This window comes from Phacochoerus africanus, chromosome 6, assembly GCF_016906955.1.
Source record: "Phacochoerus africanus isolate WHEZ1 chromosome 6, ROS_Pafr_v1, whole genome shotgun sequence".
Lineage (NCBI taxonomy): Eukaryota > Metazoa > Chordata > Mammalia > Artiodactyla > Suidae > Phacochoerus > Phacochoerus africanus.
Genome location: NC_062549.1, coordinates 18,999,910 through 19,024,130, shown reverse-complemented (window position 1 = coordinate 19,024,130; position 24,221 = coordinate 18,999,910). Strand labels below are relative to the sequence as shown.

Genomic DNA, 24,221 nt, shown 5'->3' with positions numbered 1-24,221 from the left:
GACTTGAGGTTGAGTTGAGAACAAGAGTGGATGCAGAGAATAGTCTGGTTAAGACACCACTATAAGTATCTAGGTTAAGGGTGTTGGTATTTGGGGCCAAGGCAGTGGCAGCACCAGAGATGGGAAGGCCTAGACATTTGTGAGAGCTGTCTGAGAGGAAAAATTCACAGTTGGTACCAGTAGACCATTCAAGGCAGCTGGAGGCATCATGGAAAGCCTTGTTTTCAGGCACTGTCACAGGACCAGGTTTGGGGGGAAGAACCTGAGTCCGGTGTTGGGTTTGTTGATTTTGCTCTGTCTCTGAGATGTCCATGGGGGTACAAAATTCTGGGCTTGGGAATATAAATTTGGGGAATCCTTGGAGCATGGATGGTAATTGAAGCCATGGGGAATAAAAGAACTTCCCTGAGAGACAAGAGAGTGGGAAAAAGATATTTGAGGAACTGGATCTCAAAGGATTGCAAATGTTTAGCATCCAGAGAAGTAGAAGGAGCCAACACAGTGGTCACTGAGAAAACATAGGGACAGGGCTGAAACTGAAAACACCTCTGCCTTGAACCCAGGCAGAACCCATTTTGGGACTTGAACCCATGGTCTTTAATTCATATCACTCACCTGGTGTCTGGACTTGCTGAGGTTCAGTTCTTTGTGTCTCAGTGCAGAAGGAAAGACACAAAGTAATAGGTAAGAAATAGATTTATTAAGATAGGATACTTATGGGAGATACAGACAGGCCAGCAAAGAAGCTCTGCCTCAAGGACTCAGTGGGCTACATTTTTATAATCCTAGGAAAGTGGGGAGTGGGAAAAGACCGCTGCCTTCCTTCTCATGCTTCAGGGAGTCTTCACTAGCTCCTCCTTTGTATCAGAGAATATTTGACCATCTTAGGTCAAACTAAGACTATCCGGGTGCTTATGCAAATCAGCAGAAGGGCAGTAACATATGTTAAAATATGTTGAATCCTCTCAGGTTTCTGTATGATGAGGGCCTCCTACTTTTTTTTTTTTTTAAATATGGACATTTAAAGGAGTGACTTATGAAGTTGTCTGAGTTCAGGCTGCTTTTATAGAAATACTATAGACTGGATGGCTTACCCAATAAACACTTATTTCTCACAGTCTGGAGGCTGCAAAGTCCAAGATCAACACTCCAGCAGACCTGTTGTGTGGGGAGAGCCCTCTTCTGGGTTTGTAGACATCTTCTCATTGTCTCTTCACCGAGAAAGAGGGAGCAGGCTCTCTCCTGTCCCTTCTTATAAGGACAGTAATCACATCATGAGTATGTGGGGGAAACACAGTTTGCTACCCCAAAATGTCTCCTTGGTTCGTGGAGTATTTTGAGCTGAAAACAATTACGGCCCCCCAAAAGACAGGAAGAAAAATTTTTTGGCCTTTTTGGGGAGGGGGGCAGTGCACACCTGTGGCACATGGAAGTTCCCGGGCTAGGGGTTGAATTGGAGCTTCACCTGCCGGCCTATGCCACAGCCACAGCAACTCGGGGATCCGAGCCACATCTGCAGCCTACACCACAGCTCATGCCAATGTCTGATCCTTAATCCACTGACCAAGGCTAGGGATTGAACCTGCATCCTCATGGGTACCAGTTGGGTTCATTACCGCTGAGCCAAGACGGGAACTCCTCAGGAAGAAACTTTGACCTTCAACCTAACTGCCTAAAAATACTTAGCCAGAAGACCTGCTCCAGGAAGGGCAACCTAGTATGAGCTAGGTGTGGAAACCTAACAAAGTCTTTTTGTTAAAATTCCTCTCTGGGTCCCATTGTCTTTTCAAGACATGGCCAACTTTTATTTACCAGACATTTGCTTTTACACCTGAATTGTTTTCCTCCCCTTTGAAATCCTGAACCACTACCCCCAACATCCTCTTTTGTCTTCAGCTGAAGGTGGTTTTTAAGATGAGGGTTTGGGGTTACTCAGTTTTCCTGAGCTCTCCCATGTGCACATGTTAATCAGTTTTTGTGCAATTTTCTCTTGTTGATCTGTCTTATGTCGGTTTAATTCCTAGACCAACCAAAATGATCTAGAAGGGCAAAGGAAAATTTCTTCCTCGACAACAGGCCTCTACCCTTATGAAATAAGCACCTCCCCAAGGCCCTATTTCCAAATGCTGTTGAAACCAAAAACACTCGACTCGAACCCAGCCAAAACCCAGATTGAGACTTGAACCCACGTTTGGTTTGGTTTGGTTTTTTCATTAGAATCACTCACCTGGGGTCTGGACTTACTGAGGCTCAGGTTCTTTGTGTCTCAGCACAGGAGGAATTCAGGGAGAGACAAAGTGACAGGCAAGAAATAGATTTATTAAGATAGGGCGCTTATGAGGGATATAAGCAGGTGGGGGGAGGCTTGGCCACGAGGATTAGATGGGCTGCATTTTTATAATCCAAGGAAACTGGGGAGTGGGGAAAAACAGCCTTCTTCCTCAGGCTTATATCATTAGCTCCTCCTTTGTATCAGGTAAGAGAGAATTTGACCCTCTGAGGTCAAACTAGAACTGCCTGGTGCTTATACAAATCAGCAGAAGGGTGGTAACATATGCCAAAAATATGTTGAATCCTCAGGTTTCTGTATGAGAGTCTCCTACTTTGGAAGGTCGTCTTTTCCTTAAATTCCTGTCCTTGGTCCTAAGGATCATTATCTTGCTGAATCTGAATGCAGGCCTCTTTTTTATCTTTTGCTGAATGAAAACCATATCTCATGCTTTTATTTATGGTTTTATCATTAAGCAAGCCTGCTTCATTCCACAATGTTCTGATGGCCTTCTTGAGCGATTATTAACTTACAGTGGTCTCCCAAAGTTCCCTAGGTTTCCCTCTCTCTCTGTGGTCCCTTCCTGGGCATTCTAGAATTACCTGTGTAACTATCTTATTCTATTCTTATCATTATCACATTGGGCTTTAGTGTTTTCATATATGAATTTTGGGAAGACACATGCAGTCCATGGCAAGTAGTCTTATTAGCAGGATGATTTGGAAAAGGGAATGATGCTTTAGGAAAGAAACGTAAGACTATTTTATTTTATTTATTTTTTTTATTACTCAAATGAATTTATCACACCTGTAGTTGTATAATGATCGTAACAATCGATTTCACAGGGTGGGGTTTGGTCAGTAACTGAATACCAATACCATTAGTTTGTTAATGCTAGAGTTTTGGATTGCAGTTTCAGTTTTTTTTCTAACCATCAGGAGAAAATGCATCATGTTCACTTCTGAAGCAGATCCTTCTCTTAACAATTACATTTGGGGCAGCACATGACAGCTGCATTGTCTGACAACCCTGCGGTGATACTTCACAGAAGCCTTTTTCAAGAAAAAAGTGGCTGCTCCTGTGGCATACAAAGTTCCCAGGTCAGGGATTGAACCTGTGCCATAGCAGTGCCAACACTGGATCCTTAACCCACTGAACCACCAGAGAACTCCTCTTCTTTTTTTCTTTAAATTGGAGTATAGTTGATTTATAATATTGTATTAATTTCTGGTATACAGCATAGTGATTCAAACTTCATATAGATTATTCAACATTTAAAGTTATTATAGGAGTTCCCACTGTGACACAGGGGGTTAAGGATCTGGCATTGCTGCAGCTGTGGCATAGAGCACAGCTGCAGCTTGGATCTGATCACTGGCCCAGGAGCTTCCATATGCCACAGGTGCAACCTAAAAAAAAAGTTTTTTGTTTTTTTCTTTTTTTTTTGCTTTTTAGGGCCTCACCCATGGCATATGGACATTCCCAGGCTAGGGGTGAACTCAGAGCTACAGCTGCTGACCTATGCCGCAACCACAGCAATGAGGGATCTGACACACATCTGTGACCTATTCCATAGCTCACAGCAATGCTGGATCCCTGAGCCACTGAGCAAGGCCAGGGATCAAACCCAAGTCTTCATGGAGACTAGTCGGATTCCTTTCCACTGGGCCACAGCGGGAACTTCAAAAAATTTTTTAATAAAATTAAAAAGTTAGTATAAATTATTAACCATAGCCCCTCTACTGTACAGTATATCCTTGTAATGTGTTTTATTCTATTTATTTATTTTTTGCCTTTTGTCTTTTTAGGGGTGCGGCATATAGGGGTTCCCAGGCTAGGGATCAAATCAGAGCTGTAGTTGCAGGACTATGCCACAGCCACAGGAACACCAGATCAAAGCCATGTCTGCGACCTACACCACAGCTCACGGCAACGCTGGATCCTTAACCCACTGAGCGAGGCTAGGGATCGAACCCGAAACCTTATGGTTACTAGTCAGTTTCGTTAACCACTGAACATGACAGGAACTCCGTGTTCATTTTACACATAGTGCTTTGTATCTCTCAACCCCCTACCCCTAACTTTCGTTTGGTTTGTTTGTTTGTTTTTGTCTTTGTGCCTTTTCTTGAGCTGCTCCCACGGCATATGGAGGTTCCCAGGCTAGGGGTCTAATCTGAGCTGTAGCTGCCGGCCTACGCCAGAGCCACAGCAACTCAGGATCCGAGCCGCGTCTTCAACCTACACCACAGCTCATGGCAACGCCGGATCCTTAACCCGCTGAGCAAGACCAGGGATTGAACCCGCAACCTCATGGTTCCCAGTGGGATTCATTAACCACTGAGCCACGATGGGAACTCCTCCTACCCCCTAACTTTCTCCTCCCCTCTTCCCTCTCCTGCCTGCCATAAGTGTAGGTTTACTTATTTATTTTTCCTTTCTTCCTCCCAGGCTGATGAGCCCTGAAAACACCCTCCTGCAGCCCAGGGAAGAGGAGGGGGTCAAGTATGAGCGCACCTTCATGGCGTCTGAATTCCTGGATTGGCTGGTTCAGGAGGGTGAGGCCACTACGAGGAAGGAGGCAGAGCAGCTTTGCCAACGGCTCATGGAGCATGGCATCATACAGCACGGTGAGGCATGGATCAGCTTTTGCCAACCCCTAAAATCTTATGCTGGCAACCACAGGCCTTTATTTCTCACTCATGGCTCTGTAAGTCAATGGTACCTTTGCTTGGGCCCCACTTAGCTTGTCTCCAAGCCAGGGTCAAGTTCAGGTATGTGTTTCATGCCTTCTCATTCTGGGACTCAGACTAAAGAAGCATCCACTCTTTGGAATATATGGATTTTTTTTTTTTTTTTTGGCTGCACCCATGGCATATGGAAGTTCCTGGGCCAAGGACTGAACTCTAGCCACAGCAGAGACCCAATTCGCTGCAGTGACAATGCCAGATCCTTAATCCAGTGTACCACAGGAGAACTCCAGCAGGCAGACTCTTGTAGCATCTCCAGAAACTTCTGCTTGGGTATGATTGTACATAACAGCTCTCATGTCCAACTGACTACAGCAGGTCAGCTGGTCAAGTCTGGATGGGAAGTAGATGGTGCTTGCAAGGTTGGTTGCATCAGGAGAATGAAAATTTGCTGAACCATGGTTCATGCTGCCCTGGTAAAGAAGTATCCAAAAGACCTTCAAAGATTCCCCTTTTTTAAGACTGAATCACAGTATTGCAATGCAACATATTGTTTGAGAACTATATCCGTTATCTATTGCTACAGAATAAATTGCCTTATAACTTAATGGTGTAAAACAATAATAAATGTTTATTATCTCACACAGTTTCTGTGGGTCAGGAATCTGGGAGAGGCTTAGTGGGTGGGTTGACTTGGAGATCTCTTATGAGGTTGCAGTCAAGACATTGGCCGGGGAGTTCCCGTCGTGGCGCAGTGGAAACGAATCCGACTAGGAACCATGAGGTTGCAGGTTCGATCCCTGGCCTTGCTCAGTGGGTTAAGGATCCCATGTTGCTGTGGCTGTGGCGTAGGCCAGCGGCTACAGTTCCGATTGGACCCCTAGCCTGGGAATATCCATATGCTGCGAGTGCAGCCCTAAAAAGACCAGAAAAGCCAAAAAAAGAAAAGACATTGGCCAGGGTAACAGTCACCTGAAGGCCTGAGAGCTTGGAGGATTTGATTCCACAGTGGCTCAGGTAGAGGCCTACCAAGTTGGTGTTGGCTGTTGGTAGGAAGCTTCTGTCCATTGCTGTATGGATTTCTTCAGAAGGCTGCTTAAGAATTCTCATCACATGGCAGCTGGGCTTCTTCCAGAGGGAGGGATCCTGGAGAATGCAAGACAGAAGCCACAGTGTCTTAACTGAGCCTTGGCAGTCACAGTACCCTATGGGTTACCAGGTCAGTCCTGCTTGGCATGAGGGAGGACTCTATAAGGGTGCGAATCCAGGAGGCAAGGATCACTGGAGCCATCTCGGTCCTTGTGAGGTTGGCTGTCACAAGAACATAGGCTCTGGAATCCCAGCTATACTGGTTATTAGCTGCTCTCTTCTCTCATCTGTAAAGTGGGTATACACGCATAGGGTGGTGATCGGAGTAAATAGGGTCAATACGAAGCACTTGGTTCACTGAGCTACATACATGCTCGATCAATGTTTTTGGTTTTGTTTTTGTATTTTTGGCTGCCCTACAGCATATGGATCGTATTCCTGGACCAGGGATCAGATCCAAGTCACAATTGCGATTCATGCTGCAGCTGTGGCAATGCTAGATCCTTTAATCCCTCTGCTGGGCCGGGGATGGAACCTGCATCCTGGTGCTGCAGAGACTTACTGATCTTGTTGCTCCACAGCAGGAACTCCTCAATCAATTTTTTAGTATAGTGGCAGCCAAAAAAAATTTAATGGAAGCTAAACTAGATTCTTATTACTTGAAGTGGTCCATGGACCCACAATGTCACCTAGGAATGTGATCAAAATGCAGAATCTCTGAACCTGCACAAGTCCCATTGAATTTGATCTACATTTTAGTATAACACCCATGTGATCTGAATGCCCTTTAAAGTTTGAGATGTACTGGATTGGATTTAACTAGAATAGAAAGTATAAGATCATCCTTAGGCTAAGGACTGTTTTACAAAATGTTTATTTCAGTTGATATATACTATATAAACATGGACATTGTCACGTGTGCCTTTGTTTGCAACATGAAAATTGTTACTGTGGGAGTTCCCATCGTGGCGCAGTGGTTAACGAATCCGACTAGGAACCATGAGGTTGCGGGTTCGATCCCTGCCCTTGCTCAGTGGGTTAAGGATCCGGCATTGCCATGAGCCATGGTGTAGGTTGCAGACGCAGCTCAGATCCCGCGTTGCTGTGGCTCTGGCGTAGGCCAGCGGCTACAACTCCGATTGGACCCCTAGCCTGGGAACTTCCATATGCCGAGGGAGTGGCCCTAGAAATGACAAAAAGACGAAAAAAAAAAAAAAAGAAAATTGTTACTGCGAACATTGGGGTCAAATATTTTGAAAGCCACTGATGTAGAATCATTGGCTTGAGAGGTACTCAAGCCACACAGTGTATTTCGGATTGTTTTCTCCTATGGTGATACTGTCATGATCAAAGTCACAACTGTTTATTAATGGCCAGCTTTGTCTACTGCTGGACTGTTGACTGAGGTTTGAAGGGTGGGCAGAATTCTTGCCAGTGCCAATTCTAAAATGGCCTTAAACAGGTGATAGTCTTGTAGAGATTATAGAATGGATATGGAAGCAATTAGAGAACGGTAGAAGACGTATGATGTATTTAATTTATTTATTTATTTTACACCATGTGCCAGGCACTGTTCTAGTGATTTTACACACAGCAACTTATTGAAAGCTCTTAAACCCTTTGGGGCAGATGTTGTAATTACTGTCATTAAACTTATTGTGGTAAGAACACCTTACATGCGATCAACTCTCTTACCAAATTTTTAAGTGTACAATATAGTATCCTTTACTCTAGGGCAAGAATTTTTATTATCTCCATTTTACAGATAAGGAAACAAAAGCCACCAGTGGTTTAAGTAATTTATCAGAGGCTGCTCAGGTCGTAATGTCCAAATGGATATTATTGCCCATAATTGTGAACTCGGAATTGGTTGGAGTGACTGGGTCTTACCACAGTGAAAAATGGTGTGTTTGGGTTCGTTAGTTCTGTCATCTTTGCTCCAGAGAGAAAACTTGGTGACACGAAATTCTAGAGAAAACCAGCCTTATGCTGTTCACTAATTGATACTATACATCTCAACTTCAAAGAGAAGATAGAGGATCCCACGAATTGTTTCCAAATGATTTCCAATGAGTGAGTAAATATACTTCAAATACAGTGTGATTTTGTAATGCTGTAAACATAAAGCCACAACATTGCAACATAAAGGGTAAAATAAGGTATTATTGATAGCAAATCCTAACCGCAGAAGTTTGTTTTCCATGGTTCTATGAGACTGAATATTCTCTGTCCACCGAAGTCAGAGTTTCCAAGGGAGTTCACGTTTCCTAGCACAGCAATTCATCACTAGATCAGTTTCTAACTTTGAGTTAGGAAAATATGGCCACCACAGATGTATATGTGAGGCTTAATGATAAAAACCAGCTGGTGTCTTTAGGAAAGCTCTGAATTGTCCAGCTAATAATTAATTTCACAGGTTAAACATTAAAAAGCCTTTAGGCTTTGAGCAGGAGATTTCTGGGTAAAAGTCGTCCCCTAGCTTGAAAATAGGCATTAAAATCAGGCTCACTTATGAAATACTAACCAACTTAATTTATGAATGGTGAATGGTGCTCTATAATCAAGGCAGAGCTTGTTAGCTGAGTAATTAACTTGTATGCAAATGTAAATATATATGTGTGTATATATACATGCCTATGTATGTACATATTTATACAAATGTATGTATGTTGATCATGTATGTTCATACCTATCTATCTTTTTCATTTATAGAGGTTCACCATGGTGCCAGGCACTGGGCTAAATACTCTATAGGTTTTAATATATTGCATATGTAATGCGTGCATGCTCCACATATATGGCATGTATCATATATATAATCCTATTAAATCCTTACAGCAACCCTATGACATTGATATTATTATGACAGCTTTACAGCGAAGAAATCTGGAATTCAAAGCCATTAAGATGTTTTCCCAAGATTGCATAGCTAACCAGAAGCTACTGGGTATTGTGCCTTAGAAAGAAGTGGCCTTTGGCCCAGGATCTATGTAATTGGGGGCAGCTGCCTGGCACTATATAATGAACATGGTCTTTGGAGGGAGGCAGACAGGGTTTGCACCCTTTCTTTACCCGCTGTGTGCGCTGTCAACGTCTCAACTCTTCCATTTATTTGGTTGGTTGGGCTTTTGATTTTTGAAATAATAGGACTATCCCCATGTACTAGAAAGACTCACCATATGATTGGTGAGTCTTTTTTATGGTGAAAAGACGCAGAGAAGGATCAGCAAGGGAAAAAGACACACTGGGTGTTGTCTGGAAAAATCCAGGTGCAGGCGTCCTCTGTGCTCCCTCCCAGGGCTACGTAGAACTGGTTCCTTCCTCCAGCGGGGGTGTGCAGTAACACATGTGGACTAGCTCTGTCCAGGGAAGCCCACTTGAAACTCAGAGGGCAAGGTTTTATTGAGGACAGCTCTTAGACACACTGCCTGCCTGGGCAGCTACACTACCAGTCTTCCAAACTCTCAGAAGGAAAGCATGCATTCTTCATCAATCACAGTGTGCGCAAAGTAGGCAGGCTAGTGCAGAAGAATTCAGTGCCCCAGGTAAGCAGTTGCCTTATCAGATAGTAACAAAGGGAACCTGCTAAAAGCCAAGTTCCCAGATGCTAGCCGTGGGACAGCCCCACAAGCAGGCCTTTCTGTTCCAGGGCTGCTTTGGCAACTCTTTCCAACACAGAGTTGCTGTGAGAATTAAATGACAGCAATGGGCAAAAGCTTTTAGCAGAGTCTACCTCTGATGGCCCTCAACTACCCGTCATTATACTGGATCTGATCGATTCTAAGTAACAGCTAAAATGTGTAGAGTCTGTACTATACACCAGACACTGTTCCCAGTCACTCTGCTCATTCACTGATTTTACCTCTCCATATCTGAGTTAGGTATCATAATAATTCTCCTTTTTAAAATGAGGTTGAGTAACTTGCCGAAGACAAGAGCTGGTAAATGGGAGATTCTAGAGTCACATCAAGGAGTTCCTCTCATGGCCCAGTGGTGAATGAACACGACTAGTATCCATGAGGTTGCGGGTTCGATCCCTGGCCTTGCTCAGTGGGTTAAGGATCCAGCATTCCCATGAGCTGTGGTGTAGGTCACAGACACGGCTTGGATCCTGTGTTGCTGTGGCTCTGGTGCAGGGCGGCAGCTGTGGCTCCGATTCGACCCCTAGCCTGGGGATCTCCATATGCCTCAAGTGTGGCCCTAAAAAAATAAAGAAATAAAGATTCGCATCAAAGCCGTCTGGCTCTTAATCAAAAAAGATTGGTTCCTTATTAAAAGCCACTAAATTAGGGGAAAAAAACCTCAACCTTTATTGCATCAGCTCACACAGCCTGTCAGCTAGCGCAGCTATAATACATGTTAAGTCATAAAATAGACAAAATTCCTTTTTCGCCAACAATGACCGAGTACCTTGAGATTTTTGTGTGACCTTTGCAAATGCGATGAACGCTTTTCTTGACTCACATAAATATCTCCCTCAACTGCTTGAGCTGCTATCCAGCTATCTTATCCTTAAATGGAGGGAGCGAGGAAACAGGGAGTCACGTGGGTAAATTGCTCACAGCTGCAGCAGCTGACCCTGGATAATCAGGCTACCGCTGCTGTGTCCAGGCGTGTAATTTCCTCTTTTAAAGATTTAGTCAGAGCACTCTAACAATTTCAACACTTCATCAAGCCCTCTTTCTTTGCCTTTGGTTTTAAAAAATACATTTATATAACATTTTGCAACACACAAAGCAGTTTTCTATAAATTGTATTTTTAACCCACCCAGCTGCTGTGGGGTAGTTTTGGTGATCCCATTCTCCAGGGGAAGACTGTAGCTGAGATATTCTCTCTGGTAGTCTAATGAGAGAGCATGGGACTTTCTGCAGGGGAAGCTAGATGCCAGATCCAGACAGGAATTAATCTCATCCTCTCAGTAATTAAAAGCACTAAAGAATTCAACTGAGCCTGAAATAGCCTCGCCAGAGAAGAAGAGAGATGGGGGGGAGTTCCCTGGTGGCTAAGTGGGTAAGGATCTGGCATTGTCATTGCTGTGGCTCAGGTTACTGCTGCGGTGCAGGTTCAATCCCTGGCTCCAGGAACTTCTGCATGCAGCAGGTATAGCCCAAAAAATGAAAGAAAAGACAGAGGGATGGAAGGTTGGGAGGAAGGAAGAAAAAAGGCACTGATGATTGAGGCTAAAGGCAAGTTTGTAACTTGCTCAAGACCATAAGATATTATAGAAAACAAGTTATTCTGACATTATTATAGAAAACAGTAAGAATGACTTTATTTAAGACTATTGCAGTCTTAAGACTATAAGCAATGAGGTCCTACTGTACAGCACAGGGAACTATATCCAGTCTCTTGGGATAGACCATGATCGAAGATAATATAAGAAAGGGAAAGCATGTATACATATGACTGGGTCACTTTGCTATATAGAAGCAATTGGCAAAACATTGTAAATCAATTATACTTTAGTTTAAAAAGGGTGGGGGAGACTGTTGCAATAGGAATTTTTAGCAGGGGAGGGAGATGGGCCTCAACTCCAGGTACAACAGGGGCCAGTGGGGATTTATTGCCATGAAGAAGGGCGAGGGGGCCAGTGGATGGAAATTTATGAATGAGAGACACTAAGGGTAAGAGGGTTCTGAGGCCAGGGACTTAGACATCAAAGATGGAGGATGAGGAGCTTGGTCAAATCACAAGAGTGATCAGATATCATGAGTGCAGTGGGGGGATCCTGACTTAGCAGGACTCTTTGCTGACACTGGGCTGGTAGGTCAAATCTGGCTGAATCATGCCCACCTCTTATTTTATTTTATTGCTTTTTTTAGGGCTGCACCCGCGGCATATGGAGGTTCCCAGGCTAGGGGTTCAATCAGAGCTACAGCTGCCAGCCTCAGCCAAAGCCACAGCAGTGGCAGATCCAAGCCGTGTCTGTGACTCACACCGAAGCTCATGGCAATGCTGGATCCTTAACCCAGTGAGTGAGGCCATCGAACCTGCAACCTCATGGTTCCCAGTCGGATTCATTTCTGCTGCACTGTGACAGGAACTCCTCATGCCCACCTCTTGACCCTGGATGAGCAGGCCCTTTGACTGACAGACTCACTGAGTGGGGGATGGGCACTCTTGCACCAAAAAACCATATTATTATTATTATTATTATTATTATTTTAAAGTTCTCTTACCACAGTAATAAGGGCCAAGGTCAAGGGCTAGTTGAAATAGGGGCTCAGAGGAATCTAACTGAAGTCTGGACAAGGAGAGAGCCTTTGTCAGGGGCAGCCTACCCTGGCTTGCCACCCTTTCACCCTTTCCTTCAAGACTATTCTATACATGTTCTCTTACTTTTTGTTTTTGATACCTCCTTGCCACCAACAAAATGAAGATTTTTCCAAGTATCTCTTAGTCTTTCTGTACACTTGGCTGGAATGTAAGTGCTTCGAAGACAGAAAATCTGTTTTCTCGTCTCTGTATCCCCCATGGCTTGACATTTATTTATTAGCTTCTCTATTAAAAAAAAAAAAAAAAGTTGGTGTTCCTGTCATGATGCAGCAGAAACAAATCCGACTAGGAACCATGAGGTTTCAGGTTTGATCCCTGGCCTCGCTCACTGGGTTAAGAATCTAACAATGCTATGAGCTATGGTGTAGATCGCAGATGCAGCTCGGATCTGGCATTGCTGTGGCTGTGGCTGTGGCCAGCAGCTATAGCTCCTATTCAACCCCTAGCCTGGGAACATCCATATGCAGCAGGTGCGGCCCTAAAAAGCGAAAAAAAAAAAAAAAAGTGTTGAATAAATGAATGACAGTCATGACCACTTTTTGAGGATTTGCCTTTGCCAGGCACGGTGCCGCATGTTTATACCAGATGGAGTACTTTGAAAATAAGCTGCCTTGGTCATCATCTGCTTCAAATATATGGGGGAGCTAGTGGATAGTTAAAACACTGAGAAAACAGGCTGCTGGGAGAAGAATCAGAGCAGCTCTTGGTGACCCAGGTGCCAGGAAATAGTGACTGAGGGGCAGTCCCTTCCAGCTGCATACAGCTGAGAAGTCAGCACTGGCCGTTTTCTGCCCGGTGCTGTCTCTCTCTCCAGAGACCAAGCTAGAGTGTAACTCTGATTGGCTGAGCCTAGGTCACATGCCCACCTCTTGATCCCCTTCATAGGTAGGGCCTTTGATTGACAGACTCACCAAGTGGTGGGTGAGTGGGGGAGGTGGGGGGGGAGGCGAGGGGGACACATTGTTCTACAAAAAAAAAAAAAAATTCTGTTACCTTAAGGAAGTGAGTGCTGAGCAGGCCAAAGTGACAGGCCGTTCTTTGCAGCTATTGGTTCCTTTAATCTGCCCTTCAAATCAATTCAATTGATAATTATTATCCCTGTTGTTTTCAATGACCGTGTTGAGGCATTTGCCATGAGTATAATCATTCTTAGCTCCTAAATGTTAAAGTCTGAGTAGAAGAAAATAAAGATTGGGTAGAATATTTTCTCAATCTGCTTTCAACAATTAGTATTTCCTATGTCATCTTTATTAGCAGCTGTTAGCTACCACAACTTTTTCCTTCTTCAATTTAGAATTTCTGGGGATTTTCCTACTGTGCCCTCTGATCGGCTTTGGCTCCGTTTTACGTTTGATTCTAGCAGAATCCAAAGCAGGAAGCAAAATGGACACAGCCAGAGTGCTGTTGCAATGTAAATATAAGGGAACAAGATTCCTTGGTAAAGTCCAGGACTGGTACGTTGGCACACAATATAGTGTTGGTTTTGTTGAAGGACAACAGGTCTGTAGGTGCCCTAAGCCTTGACTTTTAGAAAGTACGAAAGGAGTGAGCAATGCCTCATCTTACACAGTCTTGCAAAGGAAGGGTGTTATGCACAAAGAACAGAGGTCTTTTGTCAACAGTGTCGAAACTGTAAATCTCTCTCCTTAGCTGACGTCAGTACAGCTGTTGTCAGGTGTATAGAAACTGACATTTTAGATACAGACTGAGTTTCACTCTGAAGCCTAGGCCTCTACTGACTCCTGCCTGGCTCCTGACCGCTTTTCAGCCAGTGTCCCCTGCAGTATGTAGTCCTCAGTTTGCTCAAGTGTGATGTTACAGCAGCGCAAGGAAGCCTTAAAACACAAGCCCACAATCTCTGTCCAGATGCAGTATATGGAAATGTGCAATGCCCTTTTATAGCCTGGCCTTATGTGTTAATATAAAGACTTAGCTGAGTTTCAGTGGTCATTTTTGGAGGGATGTATAGGCTGAGGTCTCCAGTATATTGCAAGAACAGCATATCATGATCTCCTGGGTGTAAGAGACAATTGATGTGGCCCTTCCCTCTCTCCTGGTGGGAAGCAGTGCGGATGTTCAGTCCTGGTTACTGTTGGACGTGAGCTTGACACAGCCCTCAAAGGGAGGTGGGAGCTGGAGGGTGGGGCCAAAAAATTAAGAGGCTCTCCTTTAAGGAGGGGACCGCCCCCATTCTCTTTCCCGTCACAGGCAGAACTTTTTTCTAGCTTTGACCCTGTGTCAGTCTTGAGCAAGCGCCTTTCTCAGCTTGGAGGCTGGGGATTTGGGGCAGGGATTCCTGTGCGGGACCCAGGCTCTCCTGGGGCAGTTATGATGATTATTTCCACAGCCATGACACCTTTGCCATGCCCTGGTCTCCCACGGTTCTCTAGAACTTCTTCCAGCAGCCGTTTCTGGCTCCAGATTCTTAGCTACTCACTTTAACTCAGTGTCTCTTAGCTGATACGCCCATTCACACAGTGTCCAGGTTGTCTTTTGTGCTCAGGCCTATAATTCTTTGAAAATGCTTGTTTTTCTCTGCCTTCTCCCTGCTGCCTCCTCCCCTCTTCAGCCAGGAATGGATAAAGTCAAGTGGTACCACGGAGTGATTAGTAGGTATAAAACTGACCATATGTAAACTCTGATCACTATGACCTTGGAAGAATATTAAGAAAAAATTTAAGAAGGGGAGTTCCCATCATGGTGCAGTCGGAAACGAATCTGACCAGGAACCATGAGGTTGCAGGTTCGATCCCTGGCCTCGCTCAGTGGGTTAAGGATCCGGCATTGCCGTGAGCTGTGGTATAGGTCACAGATGCAACTCAGATCTGGCATTGCTGTGGCTGTGGCTTGGGCTGGCAACAACAGCTCTGATTAGACCCCTAGCCTGGGAACCTCCATATGCCATGGGTGCGGCCCTAAAAAGACAAGACAAAAAAAAAATTTAAGAAGGTATCACACACACACAGCCATATCCTGTTTACAACTGGAAAAATGTGTTTCTTAATATTCATAACCAATTTTAAGGAGTTCCCGTCGTGGCGCAGTGGTTAACGAATCCGACTAGGAACCATGAGGTTGCGGGTTCCGTCCCTGCCCTTGCTCAGTGGGTTGAGGATCCGGCGTTGCCGTGAGCTGTGGTGTAGGTTACAGACGCGGCTCGGATCCCGCGTTGCTGTGGCTCTGGCGTAGGCCAGTGGCTACAACTCCGATTGGACCCCTAGCCTGGGAACTTCCATATGCCGAGGGAGTGGCCCTAGAAATGACAAAAAGACGAAAAAAAAAAAAAAAAGAAAATTGTTACTGCGAACATTGGGGTCAAATATTTTGAAAGCCACTGATGTAGAATCATTGGCTTGAGAGGTACTCAAGCCACACAGTGTATTTCGGATTGTTTTCTCCTATGGTGATACTGTCATGATCAAAGTCACAACTGTTTATTAATGGCCAGCTTTGTCTACTGCTGGACTGTTGACTGAGGTTTGAAGGGTGGGCAGAATTCTTGCCAGTGCCAATTCTAAAATGGCCTTAAACAGGTGATAGTCTTGTAGAGATTATAGAATGGATATGGAAGCAATTAGAGAACGGTAGAAGACGTATGATGTATTTAATTTATTTATTTATTTTACACCATGTGCCAGGCACTGTTCTAGTGATTTTACACACAGCAACTTATTGAAAGCTCTTAAACCCTTTGGGGCAGATGTTGTAATTACTGTCATTAAACTTATTGTGGTAAGAACACCTTACATGCGATCAACTCTCTTACCAATTTTTAAGTGTACAATATAGTATCCTTTACTCTAGGGCAAGAATTTTTATTATCTCCATTTTACAGATAAGGAAACAAAGCCACCAGTGGTTTAAGTAATTTATCAGAGGCTGCTCAGGTCGTAATGTCCAAATGGATATTATTGCCCATAATTGTGAACTCGGAATTGGTTGGAGTGACTGGGTCTTACCACAGTGAAAAATGGTGTGTTTGGGTTCGTTAGTTCTGTCATCTTTGCTCCAGAGAGAAAACTTGGTGACACGAAATTCTAGAGAAAACCAGCCTTATGCTGTTCACTAATTGATACTATACATCTCAACTTCAAAGAGAAGATAGAGGATCCCACGAATTGTTTCCAAATGATTTCCAATGAGTGAGTAAATATACTTCAAATACAGTGTGATTTTGTAATGCTGTAAACATAAAGCCACAACATTGCAACATAAAGGGTAAAATAAGGTATTATTGATAGCAAATCCTAACCGCAGAAAGTTTGTTTTCCATGGTTCTATGAGACTGAATATTCTCTGTCCACCGAAGTCAGAGTTTCCAAGGGAGTTCACGTTTCCTAGCACAGCAATTCATCACTAGATCAGTTTCTAACTTTGAGTTAGGAAAATATGGCCACCACAGATGTATATGTGAGGCTTAATGATAAAAACCAGCTGGTGTCTTTAGGAAAGCTCTGAATTGTCCAGCTAATAATTAATTTCACAGGTTAAACATTAAAAAGCCTTTAGGCTTTGAGCAGGAGATTTCTGGGTAAAAGTCGTCCCCTAGCTTGAAAATAGGCATTAAAATCAGGCTCACTTATGAAATACTAACCAACTTAATTTATGAATGGTGAATGGTGCTCTATAATCAAGGCAGAGCTTGTTAGCTGAGTAATTAACTTGTATGCAAATGTAAATATATATGTGTGTATATATACATGCCTATGTATGTACATATTTATACAAATGTATGTATGTTGATCATGTATGTTCATACCTATCTATCTTTTTCATTTATAGAGGTTCACCATGGTGCCAGGCACTGGGCTAAATACTCTATAGGTTTTAATATATTGCATATGTAATGCGTGCATGCTCCACATATATGGCATGTATCATATATATAATCCTATTAAATCCTTACAGCAACCCTATGACATTGATATTATTATGACAGCTTTACAGCGAAGAAATCTGGAATTCAAAGCCATTAAGATGTTTTCCCAAGATTGCATAGCTAACCAGAAGCTACTGGGTATTGTGCCTTAGAAAGAAGTGGCCTTTGGCCCAGGATCTATGTAATTGGGGGCAGCTGCCTGGCACTATATAATGAACATGGTCTTTGGAGGGAGGCAGACAGGGTTTGCACCCTTTCTTTACCCGCTGTGTGCGCTGTCAACGTCTCAACTCTTCCATTTATTTGGTTGGTTGGGCTTTTGATTTTTGAAATAATAGGACTATCCCCATGTACTAGAAAGACTCACCATATGATTGGTGAGTCTTTTTTATGGTGAAAAGACGCAGAGAAGGATCAGCAAGGGAAAAAGACACACTGGGTGTTGTCTGGAAAAATCCAGGTGCAGGCGTCCTCTGTGCTCCCTCCCAGGGCTACGTAGAACTGGTTCCTTCCTCCAGCGGGGGTGTGCAGTAACACATGTGGACTAGCTCTGTCCAGGGAAGCCCACTTGAAACTCAGAGGGCAAGGTTTTATTGAGGACAGCTCTTAGACACACTGCCTGCCTGGGCAGCTACACTACCAGTCTTCCAAACTCTCAGAAGGAAAGCATGCATTCTTCATCAATCACAGTGTGCGCAAAGTAGGCAGGCTAGTGCAGAAGAATTCAGTGCCCCAGGTAAGCAGTTGCCTTATCAGATAGTAACAAAGGGAACCTGCTAAAAGCCAAGTTCCCAGATGCTAGCCGTGGGACAGCCCCACAAGCAGGCCTTTCTGTTCCAGGGCTGCTTTGGCAACTCTTTCCAACACAGAGTTGCTGTGAGAATTAAATGACAGCAATGGGCAAAAGCTTTTAGCAGAGTCTACCTCTGATGGCCCTCAACTACCCGTCATTATACTGGATCTGATCGATTCTAAGTAACAGCTAAAATGTGTAGAGTCTGTACTATACACCAGACACTGTTCCCAGTCACTCTGCTCATTCACTGATTTTACCTCTCCATATCTGAGTTAGGTATCATAATAATTCTCCTTTTTAAAATGAGGTTGAGTAACTTGCCGAAGACAAGAGCTGGTAAATGGGAGATTCTAGAGTCACATCAAGGAGTTCCTCTCATGGCCCAGTGGTGAATGAACACGACTAGTATCCATGAGGTTGCGGGTTCGATCCCTGGCCTTGCTCAGTGGGTTAAGGATCCAGCATTCCCATGAGCTGTGGTGTAGGTCACAGACACGGCTTGGATCCTGTGTTGCTGTGGCTCTGGTGCAGGGCGGCAGCTGTGGCTCCGATTCGACCCCTAGCCTGGGGATCTCCATATGCCTCAAGTGTGGCCCTAAAAAAATAAAGAAATAAAGATTCGCATCAAAGCCGTCTGGCTCTTAATCAAAAAAGATTGGTTCCTTATTAAAAGCCACTAAATTAGGGGAAAAAAACCTCAACCTTTATTGCATCAGCTCACACAGCCTGTCAGCTAGCGCAGCTATAATACATGTTAAGTCATAAAATAGACAAAATTCCTTTTTCGCCAACAATGACCGAGTACCTTGAGATTTTTGTGTGACCTTTGCAAATGCGATGAACGCTTTTCTTGACTCACATAAATATCTCCCTCAACTGCTTGAGCTGCTATCCAGCTATCTTATCCTTAAATGGAGGGGAGCGAGGAAACAGGGAGTCACGTGGGTAAATTGCTCACAGCTGCAGCAGCTGACCCTGGATAATCAGGCTACCGCTGCTGTGTCCAGGCGTGTAATTTCCTCTTTTAAAGATTTAGTCAGAGCACTCTAACAATTTCAACACTTCATCAAGCCCTCTTTCTTTGCCTTTGGTTTTAAAAAATACATTTATATAACATTTTGCAACACACAAAGCAGTTTTCTATAAATTGTATTTTTAACCCACCCAGCTGCTGTGGGGTAGTTTTGGTGATCCCATTCTCCAGGGGAAGACTGTAGCTGAGATATTCTCTCTGGTAGTCTAATGAGAGAGCATGGGACTTTCTGCAGGGGAAGCTAGATGCCAGATCCAGACAGGAATTAATCTCATCCTCTCAGTAATTAAAAGCACTAAAGAATTCAACTGAGCCTGAAATAGCCTCGCCAGAGAAGAAGAGAGATGGGGGGGGAGTTCCCTGGTGGCTAAGTGGGTAAGGATCTGGCATTGTCATTGCTGTGGCTCAGGTTACTGCTGCGGTGCAGGTTCAATCCCTGGCTCCAGGAACTTCTGCATGCAGCAGGTATAGCCCAAAAAATGAAAGAAAAGACAGAGGGATGGAAGGTTGGGAGGAAGGAAGAAAAAAAGGCACTGATGATTGAGGCTAAAGGCAAGTTTGTAACTTGCTCAAGACCATAAGATATTATAGAAAACAAGTTATTCTGACATTATTATAGAAAACAGTAAGAATGACTTTATTTAAGACTATTGCAGTCTTAAGACTATAAGCAATGAGGTCCTACTGTACAGCACAGGGAACTATATCCAGTCTCTTGGGATAGACCATGATCGAAGATAATATAAGAAAGGGAAAGCATGTATACATATGACTGGGTCACTTTGCTATATAGAAGCAATTGGCAAAACATTGTAAATCAATTATACTTTAGTTTAAAAAGGGTGGGGGAGACTGTTGCAATAGGAATTTTTAGCAGGGGAGGGAGATGGGCCTCAACTCCAGGTACAACAGGGGCCAGTGGGGATTTATTGCCATGAAGAAGGGCGAGGGGGCCAGTGGATGGAAATTTATGAATGAGAGACACTAAGGGTAAGAGGGTTCTGAGGCCAGGGACTTAGACATCAAAGATGGAGGATGAGGAGCTTGGTCAAATCACAAGAGTGATCAGATATCATGAGTGCAGTGGGGGGATCCTGACTTAGCAGGACTCTTTGCTGACACTGGGCTGGTAGGTCAAATCTGGCTGAATCATGCCCACCTCTTATTTTATTTTATTGCTTTTTTTAGGGCTGCACCCGCGGCATATGGAGGTTCCCAGGCTAGGGGTTCAATCAGAGCTACAGCTGCCAGCCTCAGCCAAAGCCACAGCAGTGGCAGATCCAAGCCGTGTCTGTGACTCACACCGAAGCTCATGGCAATGCTGGATCCTTAACCCAGTGAGTGAGGCCATCGAACCTGCAACCTCATGGTTCCCAGTCGGATTCATTTCTGCTGCACTGTGACAGGAACTCCTCATGCCCACCTCTTGACCCTGGATGAGCAGGCCCTTTGACTGACAGACTCACTGAGTGGGGGATGGGCACTCTTGCACCAAAAAACCATATTATTATTATTATTATTATTATTATTTTAAAGTTCTCTTACCACAGTAATAAGGGCCAAGGTCAAGGGCTAGTTGAAATAGGGGCTCAGAGGAATCTAACTGAAGTCTGGACAAGGAGAGAGCCTTTGTCAGGGGCAGCCTACCCTGGCTTGCCACCCTTTCACCCTTTCCTTCAAGACTATTCTATACATGTTCTCTTACTTTTTGTTTTTGATACCTCCTTGCCACCAACAAAATGAAGATTTTTCCAAGTATCTCTTAGTCTTTCTGTACACTTGGCTGGAATGTAAGTGCTTCGAAGACAGAAAATCTGTTTTCTCGTCTCTGTATCCCCCATGGCTTGACATTTATTTATTAGCTTCTCTATTAAAAAAAAAAAAAAAAGTTGGTGTTCCTGTCATGATGCAGCAGAAACAAATCCGACTAGGAACCATGAGGTTTCAGGTTTGATCCCTGGCCTCGCTCACTGGGTTAAGAATCTAACAATGCTATGAGCTATGGTGTAGATCGCAGATGCAGCTCGGATCTGGCATTGCTGTGGCTGTGGCTGTGGCCAGCAGCTATAGCTCCTATTCAACCCCTAGCCTGGGAACATCCATATGCAGCAGGTGCGGCCCTAAAAAGCGAAAAAAAAAAAAAAAAGTGTTGAATAAATGAATGACAGTCATGACCACTTTTTGAGGATTTGCCTTTGCCAGGCACGGTGCCGCATGTTTATACCAGATGGAGTACTTTGAAAATAAGCTGCCTTGGTCATCATCTGCTTCAAATATATGGGGGAGCTAGTGGATAGTTAAAACACTGAGAAAACAGGCTGCTGGGAGAAGAATCAGAGCAGCTCTTGGTGACCCAGGTGCCAGGAAATAGTGACTGAGGGGCAGTCCCTTCCAGCTGCATACAGCTGAGAAGTCAGCACTGGCCGTTTTCTGCCCGGTGCTGTCTCTCTCTCCAGAGACCAAGCTAGAGTGTAACTCTGATTGGCTGAGCCTAGGTCACATGCCCACCTCTTGATCCCCTTCATAGGTAGGGCCTTTGATTGACAGACTCACCAAGTGGTGGGTGAGTGGGGGAGGTGGGGGGGGGAGGCGAGGGGGACACATTGTTCTACAAAAAAAAAAAAAATTCTGTTACCTTAAGGAAGTGAGTGCTGAGCAGGCCAAAGTGACAGGCCGTTCTTTGCAGCTATTGGTTCCTTTAATCTGCCCTTCAAATCAATTCAATTGATAATTATTATCCCTGTTGTTTTCAATGACCGTGTTGAGGCATTTGCCATGAGTATAATCATTCTTAGCTCCTAAATGTTAAAGTCTGAGTAGAAGAAAATAAAGATTGGGTAGAATATTTTCTCAATCTGCTTTCAACAATTAGTATTTCCTATGTCATCTTTATTAGCAGCTGTTAGCTACCACAACTTTTTCCTTCTTCAATTTAGAATTTCTGGGGATTTTCCTACTGTGCCCTCTGATCGGCTTTGGCTCCGTTTTACGTTTGATTCTAGCAGAATCCAAAGCAGGAAGCAAAATGGACACAGCCAGAGTGCTGTTGCAATGTAAATATAAGGGAACAAGATTCCTTGGTAAAGTCCAGGACTGGTACGTTGGCACACAATATAGTGTTGGTTTTGTTGAAGGACAACAGGTCTGTAGGTGCCCTAAGCCTTGACTTTTAGAAAGTACGAAAGGAGTGAGCAATGCCTCATCTTACACAGTCTTGCAAAGGAAGGGTGTTATGCACAAAGAACAGAGGTCTTTTGTCAACAGTGTCGAAACTGTAAATCTCTCTCCTTAGCTGACGTCAGTACAGCTGTTGTCAGGTGTATAGAAACTGACATTTTAGATACAGACTGAGTTTCACTCTGAAGCCTAGGCCTCTACTGACTCCTGCCTGGCTCCTGACCGCTTTTCAGCCAGTGTCCCCTGCAGTATGTAGTCCTCAGTTTGCTCAAGTGTGATGTTACAGCAGCGCAAGGAAGCCTTAAAACACAAGCCCACAATCTCTGTCCAGATGCAGTATATGGAAATGTGCAATGCCCTTTTATAGCCTGGCCTTATGTGTTAATATAAAGACTTAGCTGAGTTTCAGTGGTCATTTTTGGAGGGATGTATAGGCTGAGGTCTCCAGTATATTGCAAGAACAGCATATCATGATCTCCTGGGTGTAAGAGACAATTGATGTGGCCCTTCCCTCTCTCCTGGTGGGAAGCAGTGCGGATGTTCAGTCCTGGTTACTGTTGGACGTGAGCTTGACACAGCCCTCAAAGGGAGGTGGGAGCTGGAGGGTGGGGCCAAAAAATTAAGAGGCTCTCCTTTAAGGAGGGGACCGCCCCCATTCTCTTTCCCGTCACAGGCAGAACTTTTTTCTAGCTTTGACCCTGTGTCAGTCTTGAGCAAGCGCCTTTCTCAGCTTGGAGGCTGGGGATTTGGGGCAGGGATTCCTGTGCGGGACCCAGGCTCTCCTGGGGCAGTTATGATGATTATTTCCACAGCCATGACACCTTTGCCATGCCCTGGTCTCCCACGGTTCTCTAGAACTTCTTCCAGCAGCCGTTTCTGGCTCCAGATTCTTAGCTACTCACTTTAACTCAGTGTCTCTTAGCTGATACGCCCATTCACACAGTGTCCAGGTTGTCTTTTGTGCTCAGGCCTATAATTCTTTGAAAATGCTTGTTTTTCTCTGCCTTCTCCCTGCTGCCTCCTCCCCTCTTCAGCCAGGAATGGATAAAGTCAAGTGGTACCACGGAGTGATTAGTAGGTATAAAACTGACCATATGTAAACTCTGATCACTATGACCTTGGAAGAATATTAAGAAAAAATTTAAGAAGGGGAGTTCCCATCATGGTGCAGTCGGAAACGAATCTGACCAGGAACCATGAGGTTGCAGGTTCGATCCCTGGCCTCGCTCAGTGGGTTAAGGATCCGGCATTGCCGTGAGCTGTGGTATAGGTCACAGATGCAACTCAGATCTGGCATTGCTGTGGCTGTGGCTTGGGCTGGCAACAACAGCTCTGATTAGACCCCTAGCCTGGGAACCTCCATATGCCATGGGTGCGGCCCTAAAAAGACAAGACAAAAAAAAAATTTAAGAAGGTATCACACACACACAGCCATATCCTGTTTACAACTGGAAAAATGTGTTTCTTAATATTCATAACCAATTTTAAGGAGTTCCCGTCGTGGCGCAGTGGTTAACGAATCCGACTAGGAACCATGAGGTTGCGGGTTCCGTCCCTGCCCTTGCTCAGTGGGTTGAGGATCCGGCGTTGCCGTGAGCTGTGGTGTAGGTTACAGACGCGGCTCGGATCCCGCGTTGCTGTGGCTCTGGCGTAGGCCAGTGGCTACAGCTCCGATTCAACCCCTAGCCTGGGAACCTCCATATGCCACGGGAGGGGCCCTAGAAAAGGCAAAAAGACAAAAAAAAATTAATAAAGTCAACATAAAATTTTTAAGGCTCTAACATTTTACCTGGCTTTTTTCTGAAAAGATGTCCTTCACTTTCTTCTCTGTCCCAGTAATGACATTTGACCCAATAAAAGGCCTACCTCTTTCCTCTCTCCTTTCACCCAAGGAAGGCCTGTGTATCAGGGCCTATATTCTCTCTCTCTCTCTTTTTTTTTTTTTTTTTTTTGGTCTTTTTAGGGCTGCACCCGTGGCATAGGGAACTTCCCAGGCTATACATCCAATCAGAGC

At 44.3% G+C, this 24,221-nt stretch overlaps 1 protein-coding gene across 3 annotated transcripts in view; it reads left to right on the top strand.

The window, feature by feature from the left end:
• Window positions 1-24,221, top strand: part of DEPTOR (DEP domain containing MTOR interacting protein) — a 191,679-nt gene that overhangs the window by 93,359 nt on the left and 74,099 nt on the right. For all 3 annotated transcript variants that reach the window (XM_047783357.1, XM_047783358.1, XM_047783359.1), the window contains exon 5: window positions 4,718-4,896. In XM_047783357.1, coding sequence (XP_047639313.1) covers window positions 4,718-4,896 — 179 coding nt within the window. The remainder of the gene's footprint in view (window positions 1-4,717; window positions 4,897-24,221) is intronic.